The sequence below is a fragment of the Microtus oregoni genome, unplaced genomic scaffold (genome assembly GCF_018167655.1).
Source record: "Microtus oregoni isolate MIOR12 unplaced genomic scaffold, Mior012 000006F_ref0000085, whole genome shotgun sequence".
Taxonomy (NCBI): domain Eukaryota; kingdom Metazoa; phylum Chordata; class Mammalia; order Rodentia; family Cricetidae; genus Microtus; species Microtus oregoni.
Window position 1 is genome coordinate 31908719 of NW_024543065.1, and position 15148 is coordinate 31923866.

Genomic DNA, 15148 nt, shown 5'->3' on the forward strand with positions numbered 1-15148 from the left:
AAAATCTTTTTAAATGGAAAGGACACAGTGAAAACCAATAATCCATAGAACAAAGTAATCAGAGAGAGAATGTTGTATGTTTTTTAAAAAGTGGTTTCTATTGGCATAGAAAGAAGAAAGAACCACAGAAGCAAACAAGGTCGGGCAATTTCTAAATGCACAATGAAGTGAACACACAGAACAGACAAGAGGATGAAGAAAAAGATGGAATGAAGGAAGTGGTATGCTGACAAAGCCTTGGGCAGCTCCCTGCCTGGGGGTACCCTGTAGGCTGGATCCAAGATACAGATCTACCCCCGTCTAGTTCTCATCACATGATGTGTCTCTTTGAGAACCATGCCCACTATGGTTTTGATTCTTATGGTGCATGCAGCTCATGTGAGTTCCCCAGCATAAGGATGACAAGTGACTCATATTTAATAAACCAGAGCAGGAAATTATAGTCTAGATCAATAAAAATCAATCCTGGGCTTCTGTGAGAACTACTGGGAATTGTAGCCCTCTTTATGCTGTGACTGAGACCACGTTAATTCCTGGAATCAGTAATTATTTGACTCAAAAGCTTCAACTTACATCCTTAAATCAAGGGGTCCATGTCCAGTCTCTCAAAATTATGTGGAGAATTTTCTGGGAAACACCAAGGCCCCAGGCTAAAGCTAGGGAAGTCTGGGGGTATGCATTTCCCCTTCTTTCTGTTAAAAGATTTTTATCCTACTCCTTTGCTCTCTCCCCCTCCTCCTCTGAGAGAGAGAGAGAGAGAGAGAGAGAGAGAGAGAGAGAGAGAGAGAAAGTGCCCAAAGGAATCAGAAGGATCATATATCATAGAGGTGAAGGTACAGGCAGTTTGAGACAATGTGAGTGCTAAAAATCAAGTCCTCGGGAAAAGAAACACTCTCAGCCCTGGAGCCACAGCTCAGTGCTCCCCTTCTTTTATGAGACAAGGTTTCACTCTATATTCTAGAGTAGCCTCGAATCCACAGCCATCCTCACAGCTAAGCTTCCCAAGTGCTGCACCAACAGCTCTCACATGAGAACGCGCATTTCTACAGGGCTCTGAATGCGGCTGCTGCTCCACCTCTTCAGCATGGTGCATTTCAGCTAGCTTTGTTCGCTTCACCTCACTTACTGGCATCATCCATGCAGTACTGCTGAACTGTATATCTGTTCCATTAAGGTTATCAGCACCTATACTCCCTCCCATGGATGGTTCCAGGTTAGAGCCACCAAGAGAAACCTTATTGAAGATTTAAAAGGGAACATGCATGTGCTATTACTCCTAAAGGAATCACATGGTCAGGCGTGGAAACAGACCGACACATTCAGTAGTTTCCAATTGCTTTCTCGCTCTCTCTGGTGCTCTGTGCGTAACTATTGGATCTGTTAGTCAACAGAGACCTTAGTCAGTCCGTATCAACCATCCCCAGAGATGACAACCAGAGGCAGTGGTTTGCAGGGTCCTTTCTAGAGACCTTTGTCAGCTCTCCTCATTAGTCAGAAGTAATTCACTTTCTGGCTTCCCAGAAAACTGAGTCTGTTCAGCCTAGCACTTCACATCGTTTCCCAAGAAGAAACACCGTTTCCCAAGAAGAAACACCACCTTTTTGTGTACACACACGCATGGACGTAGGTGCATGTGCGCACACACAAACACTGTCCCAATGTTTTATTTGCTTTTTAGCTAGGCAACAATTAAGTACACAACTTATCTCATTAGGATTTTGAAATTTTGAGAACTGAGCAGAAAATTCAGCAGAATTACATCGAACTTATAATTATAATTGAAAAATTGGCTTCTTGAAAATATTGAGTTTTAAGAACACACAACTCAGGGGTAAAATGCTTACCAAAATTCAATTCTCAGCAAACACATACGTGCAAGTACACATGTACACAGGAAAAAGAGAGGGAAAGAGAGAGGGAGAGAGAGAGAGAGAGGGAAAGAGAGAGGGAGAGAGAGAGGGAGAGAGAGAGAACACAAAGAAAGAGAAAAAAGAAAAAAGGAGTCTTGAGAAAAAAACAATTCGGGGTGAGTCATTATTCATTATGGACCATATTTTGGGGTTCAATTTAATCCCAAGTACCAAAAAATTGTTTACTTTTTAAATAATAAAACAGAACATAATAAAAAACAAAACTAACACATCAGAATAGGAGAAAACAAACAGAAAGAAAAGAGCCCAAGAAAAAGAACAACAGATGGAGATATCAACTCATTCACACACTCAGAATTCCATAAAAACACTAAACTAGAATCTGTAATATATATGCAAAGGACCTGTAGGTACAAAAAGAGAAAAAAATATATATTTCAATTTTATATTTAGATATTCATATTTTAATTGTATTTATAATATGCTTTAATAAAATATATTTATATTTTGGTATATTTATATTATATATGTTGTGAGTCAAGGTAGAGAAAGAGAGAGAGAGACAGACAGACAGACAGACTGTGGAACACTCGAAACTAAAGGGGATGTGACCATCAAATTCTTCCCCTAGGGGCTTCCTGCAGAAGAGGCAAAAAGAATGTAAGAGTCAGAGGGGATGAGAACACTAAGCAAACAAGCTTCTGGACATCAACATGATTAACGCTCATGAACTACAGACACTGAGGGAGGCAGCATGTGTAGGGCCTGTGTGGGTTGCACCAGATGAGCTCCTAAAGCTGAAAGGAGAAGTGGACACATAACCCCTGGACTCAGGAACTAAATGTAATTGATAACTACTTGCAACTGAAAACTCAGTTTTCTACATGGCAGGGTCACTGAGGAAACAAACTTATGGATAGTCTGCATGCCCAGCAGTAAATGGCCAACAGAAAACCAAGCCAAAACCATCATTTATTCATTTTAAAGAGAAGGGGGCAAAAAAACAACAAATCCATGAACAAGGTCTGCTCTCATATCCAATGTACCTTTATCACTTTCTTCATGAAGATTTCTCAGTTCTCTCAGATTAACTTTTAGGTACAGTTTGAATTCCAAATGCAAAGTGGACAATTTTTCCAGGGCATAGTAACTGAACCCAGGACCTCACACCTGTTATGCATTCATTTTATCCCTGAGCTATGCCCCAGGGCACTGAATGAACATTTTTGTTTTAAAGAAAGTAAAAATTCTAGTAGTGTTCTTGGGGTATGGCCTATGCCCTTATAGTCCATATTTTAAGATGTTCTTAGTTCAATTTGTGTGTTGAGTTTATAATAAAAAACAATCTTGAACTGTTTTATTTCAACTATTGCTCCACTAATGTATGTGCAGGTAACCTCAGATAGAACACCATGATGTATGAAAACAGCAAACTGTTTAGTTTCTTTTCTTAGTACATTTTCCTTCTCATTGCATTGATAGTACTTATAGCATGTTTCAAATTGCTCCTGAAAAATCACAAAGAGAAGGATTCTATTAATTACCTAGAATATACAATAGGTTTACAGAAAATTCAACAACAGAGGTACAAATCAGGACAGATCAATTATGAACTCTTAATGATTTTCAAAAATTGCTGGGAGATAGTAACTGGCTATAGCCCACAATTTGACTGACAATTCAAGAACTAAGTAATTTATTTCAAACTTTATAGAGTGATAAGAACTTAAATTGTCCAAAAAAATATCAGCTGAGGCTGAGAGAGAATTGGCTTTAGTAGAAAAGAAATTATAGGATTCACATGGATCATTTGGATCCAGAGCTGGATTGTACTCTGGTTATTTTTACCATCAAAATATTCTCCCACAGAATTCCTGTGCAGAATATCTTAGAATGCACATTTTTACCATAAATAGAGTAAAAAATTAAAGACCTATGTAGAAAAGTTCTAAATTGATTCTAGAAGGAAAATTGAGACTTTATCAATTAACAGGAATAGATGCAAAACAAACTATGGTATCTTTTACTAATGTGGAAATTTCCTCATTATAGGCAGAAACTGAACGCTGGAAAAGAGCTTGCAGTAATTTCTTGGAAGATATTAGCAAAATATTCCAAAAGCAAGAGATTTCAATTTATAAAAAGGACTAAATGGATTCATTTTCACATTGTACGAGGAACATCAAGTACTGGAATCCTGACATTCTATACTGATACAAATAAAACAGTAAAGACAGGTTATAAGTCAGGAAATTTAAGTGGCTAAAAGCCCTTATTCTGCTCAAAAGTCAAAATTATATGCTATTTTCATGGTATTATTAGATTTTTCCAGAACCTTTTAATATAGTTACTAACTTTCAATGTGCAGAGTTGTTTTACATATTGAAACCACTGAAATTATTACATAAAATTCAGAATTAACTTTTTTATTTATTCAATTACAAGAAATAATCAGAAATAGAAACTATCCCTTCTATATAACATATATCAGATCCACGCCCTCTAGCATGAGGGAATGTTGAAACTGAACAGCTATTAGTAGGAAATGTGCTAGAAGCCTCAGAATTTCATAAGAAACACCACATTAACAGCAAAAGTTTAAAGGGCTTTTATCACTTTGCAACAAGCCAAGGAAATTATAAGGAACTGTTCTCTTGTTTATTGTATAAACATACTCCACTACCTGTAGGAAGTAACCCAAAAGATACTCAAAGAAAAGAATTTGAGCAAATGGATGTGTTTTGAAACACAAATCTAATTAATCCTAATCAGTAAAAGATTGGGAGTCAAATATTGGGGGAAAACCTGGAAGATGGCAGAACTGGAAGCAGCCGCCAGTTGCTTTCTACCTATTACCTTCCTCAGTCCAAAAAGGTTGAGCTCCTGTCTCTGCCCTCCTCCCAGCCTTATCACTCAATCTCTCCACCCTATCACTTCCTCTCTTTGCCTCCCAAGTGCTGGGATTAAAGGCATGAGTCACCACAGCTTAGCCTCTATGGTCAACTAGTTAGTGTCTAGCTCCACTGACTCACTGATCTCCAGGCAAGTTTTATTTGTCAGAACACAAAATATGACACAAGTGTTTTATTTTTCAGAATTTGGAAAATTAAAATATGTTCACCATACCATAGATAAATATTCAGGATTTCTGCTTTAACTTCAGAAAAGGTTGATTCTGTAATTACACATCTATTAAAAGTCATAGTCATCATAGTAATATCTGTACAAATTAAGACTGACACTGCTCCAGCATATGTTTCTAGTAAAATAAAAGGGTTTTTTGCATATTACAACATAAAGCATATTATGGGTATATTTCACAATACTACAGGACAAACAGTTATAGAAAGATTTAAAAGTACTTTAAATAATATGCTTAATAAATAGAAAGGGGTAATAAAGATCCCAGAGATATATCACACAACACTTTATTAAGTTTAAACTTTTTACTTCAACTGAAGAATGGGTAAGGAAAATGTGTACATTTACAAAGCAGTAAAAAAATAATGACATCTTGAAATTTGCAGGCAAATGAATGGATCTATTTAGAAAAAAACATATTAATTGCCCTGCTAACTTTATCCTGACTTGGTATAGTCCAATCAGCTTCTTTATTAACCAATAAGAGCAATACGTATTCACAGTGTACAGAAGGGTTATTCCACAGCACAGCATACTGTCAGTAGTCTAGGCAAGGGCACTTTCTTACTTAGTGGCTAACTTTGCCACAATGAAAGGAAATTCCATTTGGAGTTTCTTCAATGCACATCTTCTCTGAAGTAGATTTGTGCTATCAGGAGCAGACATGTCTAATTGTCATGAAAAGTCTTATGTTATTAAAACATCTTAGATACCATATTCTGTAGATCTCTGAAATATTTGAAGAATGCCTGCCTATCTAAAATAAAATAGTTTTGGGTTGGAAATACAAGTTAGGATATAAAGTGAATTAGGTTCAAAATGTTGAACTCACCAAGATAGGATAGATAATAGAATATTTTCTCTGAATTTTTCAAGTACAAATGGACTGTACATTGTGAATGCAATTCTTACCTGATAATTATTCTTATTATATGTAGTTTTACTGTGTTAAAGTTAAAACCTTCCCTTTATATCTAGATAAAAGGGTTATGTGATATTTTGGTCACATTCTAAAGAACCCGAGACTGGCCAATAAAGTTCACTTTGAATCAGAGGGTAGGGCTAGCTACTAGTTGACCAAAATTAGCCATAGGGGTTTTGGAGGACCAAGGACATATAGAGAGACACATATAGTAGTTGTGTGAGGTTTAGAAAGATTCCGGGGGATCCTTCTGGAGAGAGGGGTGGGGGTCACTGGTGGCTTCTCTGCTGATTCCCTGATCACTCAGGTTCTTACCCTGATATCTGACTCCCAAGGTTTTATTGATAAAGAATAAGGAGATAAAAGCTTCAAAAGCAGAAGTGAGTTAAAACACATAATGGTTCTGTTTTTAAAAGGCTATATAGCCTTTTAAATAATGGAAGTTTTTAGTATCTATAGTATAGAATGGCTAGTAAGGAAACAGGTTAAGTGCAAAGCAGTCCTTGACATAAACTTGGAACAAGGCAAATGAGTTTCTTGAAGGATGAACCTATCATCTTGCTTTATCCTTCCATAAGGATGGTTATGTAATTCAATTATCCTTAGTATAAATTCTCAGAAAACAGACTTAAAGTTCTACTCAGATTTCCAGTTGTGAAGAAGAGAAACCAGGTTACAAATGGTACAGAACTTACACAAATACCTTTTCTTATTTTTAGAGATTCTGAACTCTGTGTGTGTGTGTATGTGTGTGTGTGTATGTGTGTATGTGTGTGTATGTGTGTATGTGTATGTGTGTGCGTGTATGTGTGTGTATGTGTGTGTGTATGTGTGTGTATGTGTGTGTATGTGTATGTGTGTGTATGTGTGTGTGTATGTGTGTGTGTGTGTGTGTGTGTGTACACGCACATGTGCCACAGAAGACAACCTCTAGTGTCAGTCTCTGACTTCCACCTTGCTTAAAATGGCAGTACCCAGACTAGGTAGGCTGTAGGCTCCTGAGCATTCTCCAGCTCCCACCTCCCTGACTCACTGCAGCAGTTCTGGAGCTCTACTGTACAAGTATCACGTGGATTCCACAGATCAAGCCTAGCGACTGAGCCTTCTCCATAGCTCCCAATTCTAAGCATTCTTCTATCTCCCAGTCAATGAGGGGCTTTCTCTCCTAAAAGCAAGGAAGATGTCTGATTTTTTCCCTTACTAGCCCAATTTAAAATAACGATCAGTGAAGACTTAACAAAGCACTACAAAATGAATAGTCTTCAATTCTTCATTGACCTGTTTTCAAATTTAATACTTGTTCTCTGCTCACATTAACTGGACCAACAATTTATACATGCATGTGTATTCATGTGCACGTGTGTGAAGACAGGAATGCATGTTGAGGTCAGCAGATAAGCTCAGACAGCCTTCTTTAGGTTCCATGTACCATGCTTTCTTTATGTGCAAGTGTGCCTGTGTGCAGGTGCATGTGTACCACAGCACATGTGTGGAGGTAAGAGGACAACGTTGCAGGATTAGGGTTCCTCCTTTCTACTACAGGGGTTCTGGGAACAAACTCAGGCTGTCAGATTTGTCAGCAAGTAACTCTACTCACTGAGCGATGTTAACGCCCAGTGACAACTTGCAGAGCTGGTTTCCACCTTCTATCTTGTTGAGTCAGGGTCTCTCCTGCTTCTGTTGCCACACTCTGTACTCCAGAGTATTCTGTCTCTGCCTCCCAAGTGCTGGAATTACAGATGCACACAGCAGCATCTGGCTTTTTACTTGAGTCCCAGAGATCAAACTCAAGTCACTAGGCTTGCATGGCTAATGTTTTTTACTTGTTATCTCAACTCTGCAGCCCCGACCTTGTTTTCAGGAGTTTATCACTGGTCTGGAACTCCCCAAGGAGGCCAGACCACCAGCTGGTTAGTGAGTACTGGGGATTTATTTGCTTGTCTCTAGCTCCCTGGAATATGAACACCATAGCCACACATGATTTTGTAGGCTGGCTCTAGGAATCAAACTCAATTCCTCAGGTTTACAAGGCAGTACTCTTCTGACCAAATGTTCTGCCTAGCCCTCAAAATATCCGTAATTTTAAAAATCTGACATGTAAAATGCATTTTTCTAAAAAATCACTTGGAAATTAACTAATCATAAATATGATTTTACAAAACAGCAGTCTATTGTGTTTAATTACTATTTCTGAGCAGTATGGGAAGATATTTTATGTTAATTATTATAATTTAACTTAAAATTACCTTATTATAGCAACAAAAATAACATTTTCTTTGTGAGTTGTTCATGTTCTTAATCTATTTAACCAAAGTTAAAATGCTGAGTTCTAGTATAAATGTGGAAGAGTCTTTGGGAGGCCTTCAGCTTCATGAGAACAGAACTAGCTTTGTCTCTCATTAATGGAGCTTTAGCTTCTAGAAACACAAATTCCCTTATGTTTCTAGAAGTTAATGTATAAGACTACTATTTCAGTGAAAGGATTTAAGAGCATAATATAGAAATTTTGTTAATATTCAACTTGACCACACTTTATTCTGTTCTCACAGGAATAAAATGAACATCACAATATTGAGATATGATATGTAATATATGATTAAATTTAAAACATTTAAATAAATCTGATATTTTAAACAATGTGATATGTTATTTTAAAAACATATCTAAGGTTGGTCAAGTGGTAGTAGGCTATGATCCAAGTGGTAAAAATAAATATACATAATTTAATATTAGAGGCTAGATTCCCTTTTAAGTCTCACAGTTAAAAATACCCATCTCTCACTAGAACTTTACTCTGAAATCATGCATTCCATATTATTCTTGCAATATTAGAGCTGCTTCCAATTTTTTTCCTTAGAGACATTATGCATTTATAACATTTAAAATAAACGATGATCAGAAAATCAACCTAAAACTCTGCTTACTTGTCACTTGGCTTCCGACCATTCCCATTAGACATCTGGGGAGACCTATGCAACACCAAAATGAAGCTCAGCCCCACACAGTGTCTGGCAGAGGGTGGTGAGAATGGCACATTGTCTGCTTGGTCTGAACAGGGGTCACAGCAGGGAGAGCATCTGCTAAGCTAATGTGAATGGAGGAAACAACTATAATTGCCTCATTAAAAGATCTCTGGCCAAATAATCACAAGAAGAAAGGACTAGGAAAACCACCCCCAAATTAGGCCTATAATATGATAATTGGGGGTAGAATTTTAAAATTGCAAAGAGAGAGAGAGAGAGAGACTTGGGCATACTATTGGTTTTACTAACTTCCTTAGGTGCTACTAAATTAATAAAAACTTGGAAGCAACAATTCAGTTGTGCATCTATAGCCCGTAGCAGACATTCAAACATAAGAGTGCAAACTCACAGCTACCCAGGATACAAATGTACAATGAAGGGCGGTGTGAAGCTGCTAACAAAGGACTAACACGGGAATTAGAAAAGCATACTGATCTAAATTTTGCAATTATGTATGAAATGCATGTAATTAGAAAGCTCAATGCCTTTTCTTCTATTTTCTACCTCCACCTTTAAAAAAGTCTACTTTTCTTGCAATTCAACAGTGTATATCTAGAGCTACATACAGTTTGGGTACTACAAACTATGTATTTTATTCAACATTATTAATAAGTATTTCATGGTAAATATTAGTATTTTTTAAAAATAAGAAGTAGCAAACTGGTCAGAGATTAAAATGTAATGATACTGAGACCAATTATTCTGCATTTCCTGATATTTTGAGGTTAAGCTGTATGAATGTAATCTGGATCATATAGTTAATAGTATCATAAAGTTAAACTTTCTTTTCTGAATCCAGCAAACATGGTAAAATTAGCTTGCTACACCCATAAGCCAGGTTTAAAATAAGCAGGCTATTTGATGACTTTGATGTTTTGCACCCAAAATGTGCTGGCTAATTTTTCCATTCCATTTACCATTCCAGTCTTTAAACTGCCTTAATCTCCTGCCCTCAGATGTTGATCTTGTAAGAATAGGGGTCATAGGTCAGGACAGACAGACCTCAAAGGATCTGGCCTATCAATTCATGCCTGAAAGATTTCTCTGCCACAATGGGAACCTATTAAACAGCAAATTCCTAAATCTAATCACATAAGTATCAGGGTGAAATTGTTAATTTATTGGAATTCATCAATTTACATCTTTTCAAACACCTCTAGCACCTAAACAGCATTTTAATTTTCTTTTGGAAACAGGTTCTGGGATATAGTAAACATGAAAACAACACTACTGAAGGACTTCTTAACGTGAAACAGCAAAGTCTAAGCATAGGCTTATTATTTTCAGGAATGCTATTAAGATTTCAAAAGACACAGAACAAGATTTCCCACATAAAGTAACTAGAAGCCGCCAAATTTCACAATAGAGATAATGAATGGGAAAGGTTATAACAGTGAGAAGTGGGGTGAGGGAAGAACTACCGGTACCCAATTTATAGCTCTCTTGTTCTAAGAGTGAGCATCATAGAAATATTTTCCATGGGGTAAATAAAACATACAGCTCTTTATTAAGCAACACATGGCAACTTTTCTAATCCCGAATCTCTTCCAAAACTTTCATACAAATTTAAAATAATTTAAGCCCACAAAATTATAGTTTTATAAAAATCAACTACCATACATCTCATTTGAAAACCAGGGTCATATGTGTATGTATGTGTGCCCACACATGTGTGCCTGTATGTGTGTGTGCACATGTACACGCGTGCACATATTAAATCTAAGCTAAGTTTAAACCAGATACCATATAATTAGATTCTATTTATACTCACCCTGGTCTTTTTGGCAATAAAGACAGCATATCACAATGTGTCATTTCAATGCTGGACTACCAGGCACGTCAAACTAAGAATTAGTGTAAATAAAAACCACCTAGAGCTAAAGACTCTTTTTTAATAGTACCAAATAAAGGAATTCCTTGAACTTCCACAAAAAAACCTTAGCAATTAGCATCCTTTAGAAACAAAATATTAGATAGAATATGAAAAAGTACTAATATGTTAATATGGTTTTAAAAATTAAATATTGCACCAAATTAACTAAAAGCACTGGAATATTCTCTCAGTCAGCTATTTTTAAAAATCGAAACTACTTTTTAAAAATTCAAGTCATTGCTGTTAGAAAAGGCCTTCCATTATTATCAGAGTGTGTGGTTGGGTCAGAAGATGTGGAAGGTTAAGGAGAACAAAGACAACAGTCACTATGCTGGGGAAAACAGAAACTGTAAACAGACAAGTCCCAGAACCAGATATCTATACCCACCATATGGGAATTCACCACAAATGTTCTTAAACGTTACATGTATTTCATTTACTAATTATTTAGCATCAAGTCACTTTATCTATACAAAGATTTCTAGACCAATAGTCTCACTGAAAGTCTGTCTAGTCATTCCAAATATCTGCAAGTATAAATCAAAATTTCATACTGAAATCCAACAGTACTAATTCAAGTAAATAGAATGACAAAGTTATTATTTTATTAGCCTATCTCAAATTTAATTGTTAAAATTGATTTCTTGTTTTTATAGTAAACTATGTTCTTTAGAGAAAGGTACCAAGAGTAGACTAGTTTTTGAGAAGAAAGCATAAGGTCTCTAATTTTTCATCAGTCATCTTCATTTTATAATGAGGAAAGCTACAAGGGGGTTTTGTCTCCATACTCTTCTGAAGACGACCTGAACTAAGATAAAACAAACTAAACAGTAAATACAAAATTATTTTATCTGAAACTGTAAGAAATCTTTCTACCATGGAAGAATTTTTGAACACTCTTCATTTTAACAGACATTATCTAATTCATGATTCATAAATGAAAATGAATCAATCTAAATGTTACACCAGATACAAAGTAAACTCTAATTGGATCATTAAGCAAATGTAAATCATATTACTATAATAAGAATAATAAAAACCAAAAAGCACCCTACTAGAGAGACATGGAAGGAAATACTGTGATCTGGTGTTAAGAAAAGAATTCTCTTTTTATTTTGTTTTTTGTTTTTGTTTTTTTTGGGGGGGGGGGGGGTTGTTTGATTGTTTTTTTCAAGACAGAATTTCTCTGTGTAGCTCTGGCTGTCCTGGAATTCATTCTGTAGATCAGGCTGTTCTCAAACTCCTATTGCTGTCTCTGCTCCTACGTGCTGGGATTTCAGAGGGGGCCACCATGCCCACCTTTTAAGCAAAGGATTCTTAAGCATGACATCAAGCAAAGGATAATTAAACTGTCCTCATCAAAATAAAACTCTTGTACTACAAGATTATCCGTGAGAGAGAAAAAAAGGCTACAGAATAGGAGAAAATATCTGCAAAAAGTTTATCTGGAAAATGTCCTGTATTACAATGCATAATAAAAGCTCTCAGAATAATAACAAGAAAATAAATATCTTGCTGGGTGGTGTTGGTGCACGTCTTTAATCCTAGCACTGGGGAGGCAGAGGTAGGTAGATCTCTGTAAGTTCGAGGTTAGCCTGATCTAAAAGAGCTTGCTCTAGGACAGGCACCAAAGCTACAGAGAAACCGTCTTAAAGAAAAAGAAAGAAAAAAAAAATAAGAAAATAAACATCTCATTTTAAAAAATGCACAGGTACAAACAGTACCATTTATTCTCTGGAGTACCAGAGAATAAAGAGAGCAGCATCAAAATGCTTTGAACAATGTTTAGGATCAGCAGTCATAACCATGACAATATACCCTAATTACAACCATGACCACTACATATATGGGGTAGCTAAGCCTATGTTCAGCTGAAAAACATCAATTACTGGAAATATGCATAGCAGGTGGCTTGCACACTGTTGACAGAGATACAGAATGTGGCTCCCTTGCAAAACCAAGGTAAACACATACCCATGACCATGGTATATAGTTGTCCCACTCCAAAACCGAAGACTAACGTGCATTAAAAACCCACAGTTGAGTCTTTTGCCATGCTGTTCATAACAGACACAACAGGAAAATACCCAAATCCCTCAACAGATGAATTAAATAGATACTGTTATAGCATAATGGAATATTACCCAACAATATAAAAGAATGAACCACTGAGACATTCAACATTACAGATAAATTTCAAAAGCATGATAATGAAAAAATGGAAAATTTCAAAAGATTATGAAACAAATAAATCTGTTCATATGACACCCACCAAAACAAAACCAATAATAACATGAAAGAACAAGTTACCAAGTTGCCAAGGGGATGGATTAGGAGTGGGAAGCTATAAAAGGCAGCGGGAGGTTGTTTGCTGGGGGGTAATAGACTGTTGAGAGTAAATCATAATGGTGAGAGGAGCAATGTATGCATGTGAAAATTCAAAGAGCTGTGCATAAAAATATAAGTTGTTATGTAAGTTTGAGATATAAAATAAAATCAATATTCCAAATAAGCAAAACATACAAAAATGTACCAATGTTAATTTTTCTTTTAAAAAAGAATTAACAAGAAGTTTGCCTTTTTCATGCTTCAGTGGACCAAATCAACTACTTACTGTCATTTTTTAACTATCCAGCATTAAGACCAAGGCCTTGCACATAACAAGGCAAGAACTTCCCCATGAATCCGTATCCCCAACCCTAACACCATTATTTTCAAAATTTTCTAAGTTCTAAGTTCAAAAGTGGCTTACACCAGTACGCAAATCTCTAAACGTATTTCTCTTTATCTTGCATTGCTTATAAATTAAGAAGAGTATACTGAGTTCTTTGAAACTGGAATTTACCCACATTCTTTCTGTCTGCCTTTACACTTAAAGGCACTAGAAGAATGAGAGGTATGAATTTTGAAACACTGGACTGCATCTAGATTGTAGTTTATATTTGAGTGCTAGTCCCTTAATGTTAGATTGAGGTTATTCATCTTCACCAATGCTGTCATGTAAGTCACGTAGTGCAGCATTCTGTCATCGGATGCCATGCACTTTTAAGTTTTCCCTTTACTGATAATTTTTGTCTTTGATCATGTGACCAAGATGTTATGTGGCACACTTCTCTATTCATATACTTTTGTAATTAGTAAGCACTTTGTTGGAGAGATGCCTTAAGACTGTAAGTAATCCATCTCACTTCACACTGAAAATTTTTCATTTATTTCTTACTCAGAGCCATTGGTTTCTTCCCCATGATTTATAATTATAGAATTGCGATTGACTTCAGTACTCAAATTTCCACTCCTAGCAACGTCTCCTAGTCGGCGCCTACACCTGTTTGACAGGTTCCTATCATTTAACTCCATCTTCATGTAGGCTAAGAGTAAACCATTGACAATCACAGTCAGACCTCAGGGTTGTGCTTTCAATTCCATCTTTAACCTAAGAATCAGTGCAGCCCTGTCCTCTCTCCTGCATGTTGGTTCTTCCTTTTCTATTAAACCATTTCTCATCAACACATATACATTCTGTAAGTTCTTAACCTTTAGAAAATATCCCCACACAGAATCTGCTGCTTCTGCATCTTCTCCTATCATTCTCTGTTGAACAAGACACAAGCTTTCACTCCCACCAGTCTGCAGAGCTGTTCTTGTCACGTCCATTAGTCACTTCTGTGTTGCTAAGTGCTTGGAGTCTCAGTGATCATCGTGATCACTGTATCATCAGCATCTCTCAAAAGACCTCGTACTCACCTCCTTGATTTTTTTCCTTCCCAGTCTTCCAAAACAAAACCCTTCTAGATGACCTTCCTGTTCCCATTGCTTCCACATTCTTTTTCGCTGCTCCTTCTCGGTTTTAGAATGACCCAGAGCTCATTCTTTTTTTTCATTATGGGTATAAATATCATTTCACTGACTACTGCTGAACTTTTATTTTCCACCCTAGAACTCCATATCCAGTAACTTTCCACCTAATTTGTAACCCTCTTGAATATTCATCATGTCCCAAGCCAAGCTGTCCATGTATTCCTGCTCCTGCAGGTTTTCCCATCTTGGCAACTGGTCCCTCCATCTTTCTTGTTGCCCAGGCCAAACAAACCTTGGAATCATCCTGGACTCTTCTTCTCTCACAGTCCACATCTGATCCATCAGTAAATCCTGACGTCTCCACCTTCAAAACATACAGGAATTTCGCTCACCACTTCTATGTCTACCACCCCAATCCAAACCACCACCATCTCTTTCTGGTACACTGGAAAAGCATCCGTTATTGATTTCTCAGCTTTACTTGCTTCTCCAAATTAACTAAAGTAACAAGTGTCAGGAG

At 36.6% G+C, this 15148-nt stretch overlaps 1 protein-coding gene across 1 annotated transcript in view; it reads right to left on the reverse strand.

The window, feature by feature from the left end:
- Lin28b (lin-28 homolog B) overlaps positions 1-15148 on the reverse strand; it is a 93944-nt gene that overhangs the window by 29297 nt on the left and 49499 nt on the right. Inside the window, exon 4 of the mRNA XM_041654677.1 lies at positions 14921-14992. Coding sequence (XP_041510611.1) covers positions 14921-14992 — 72 coding nt within the window. The remainder of the gene's footprint in view (positions 1-14920; positions 14993-15148) is intronic.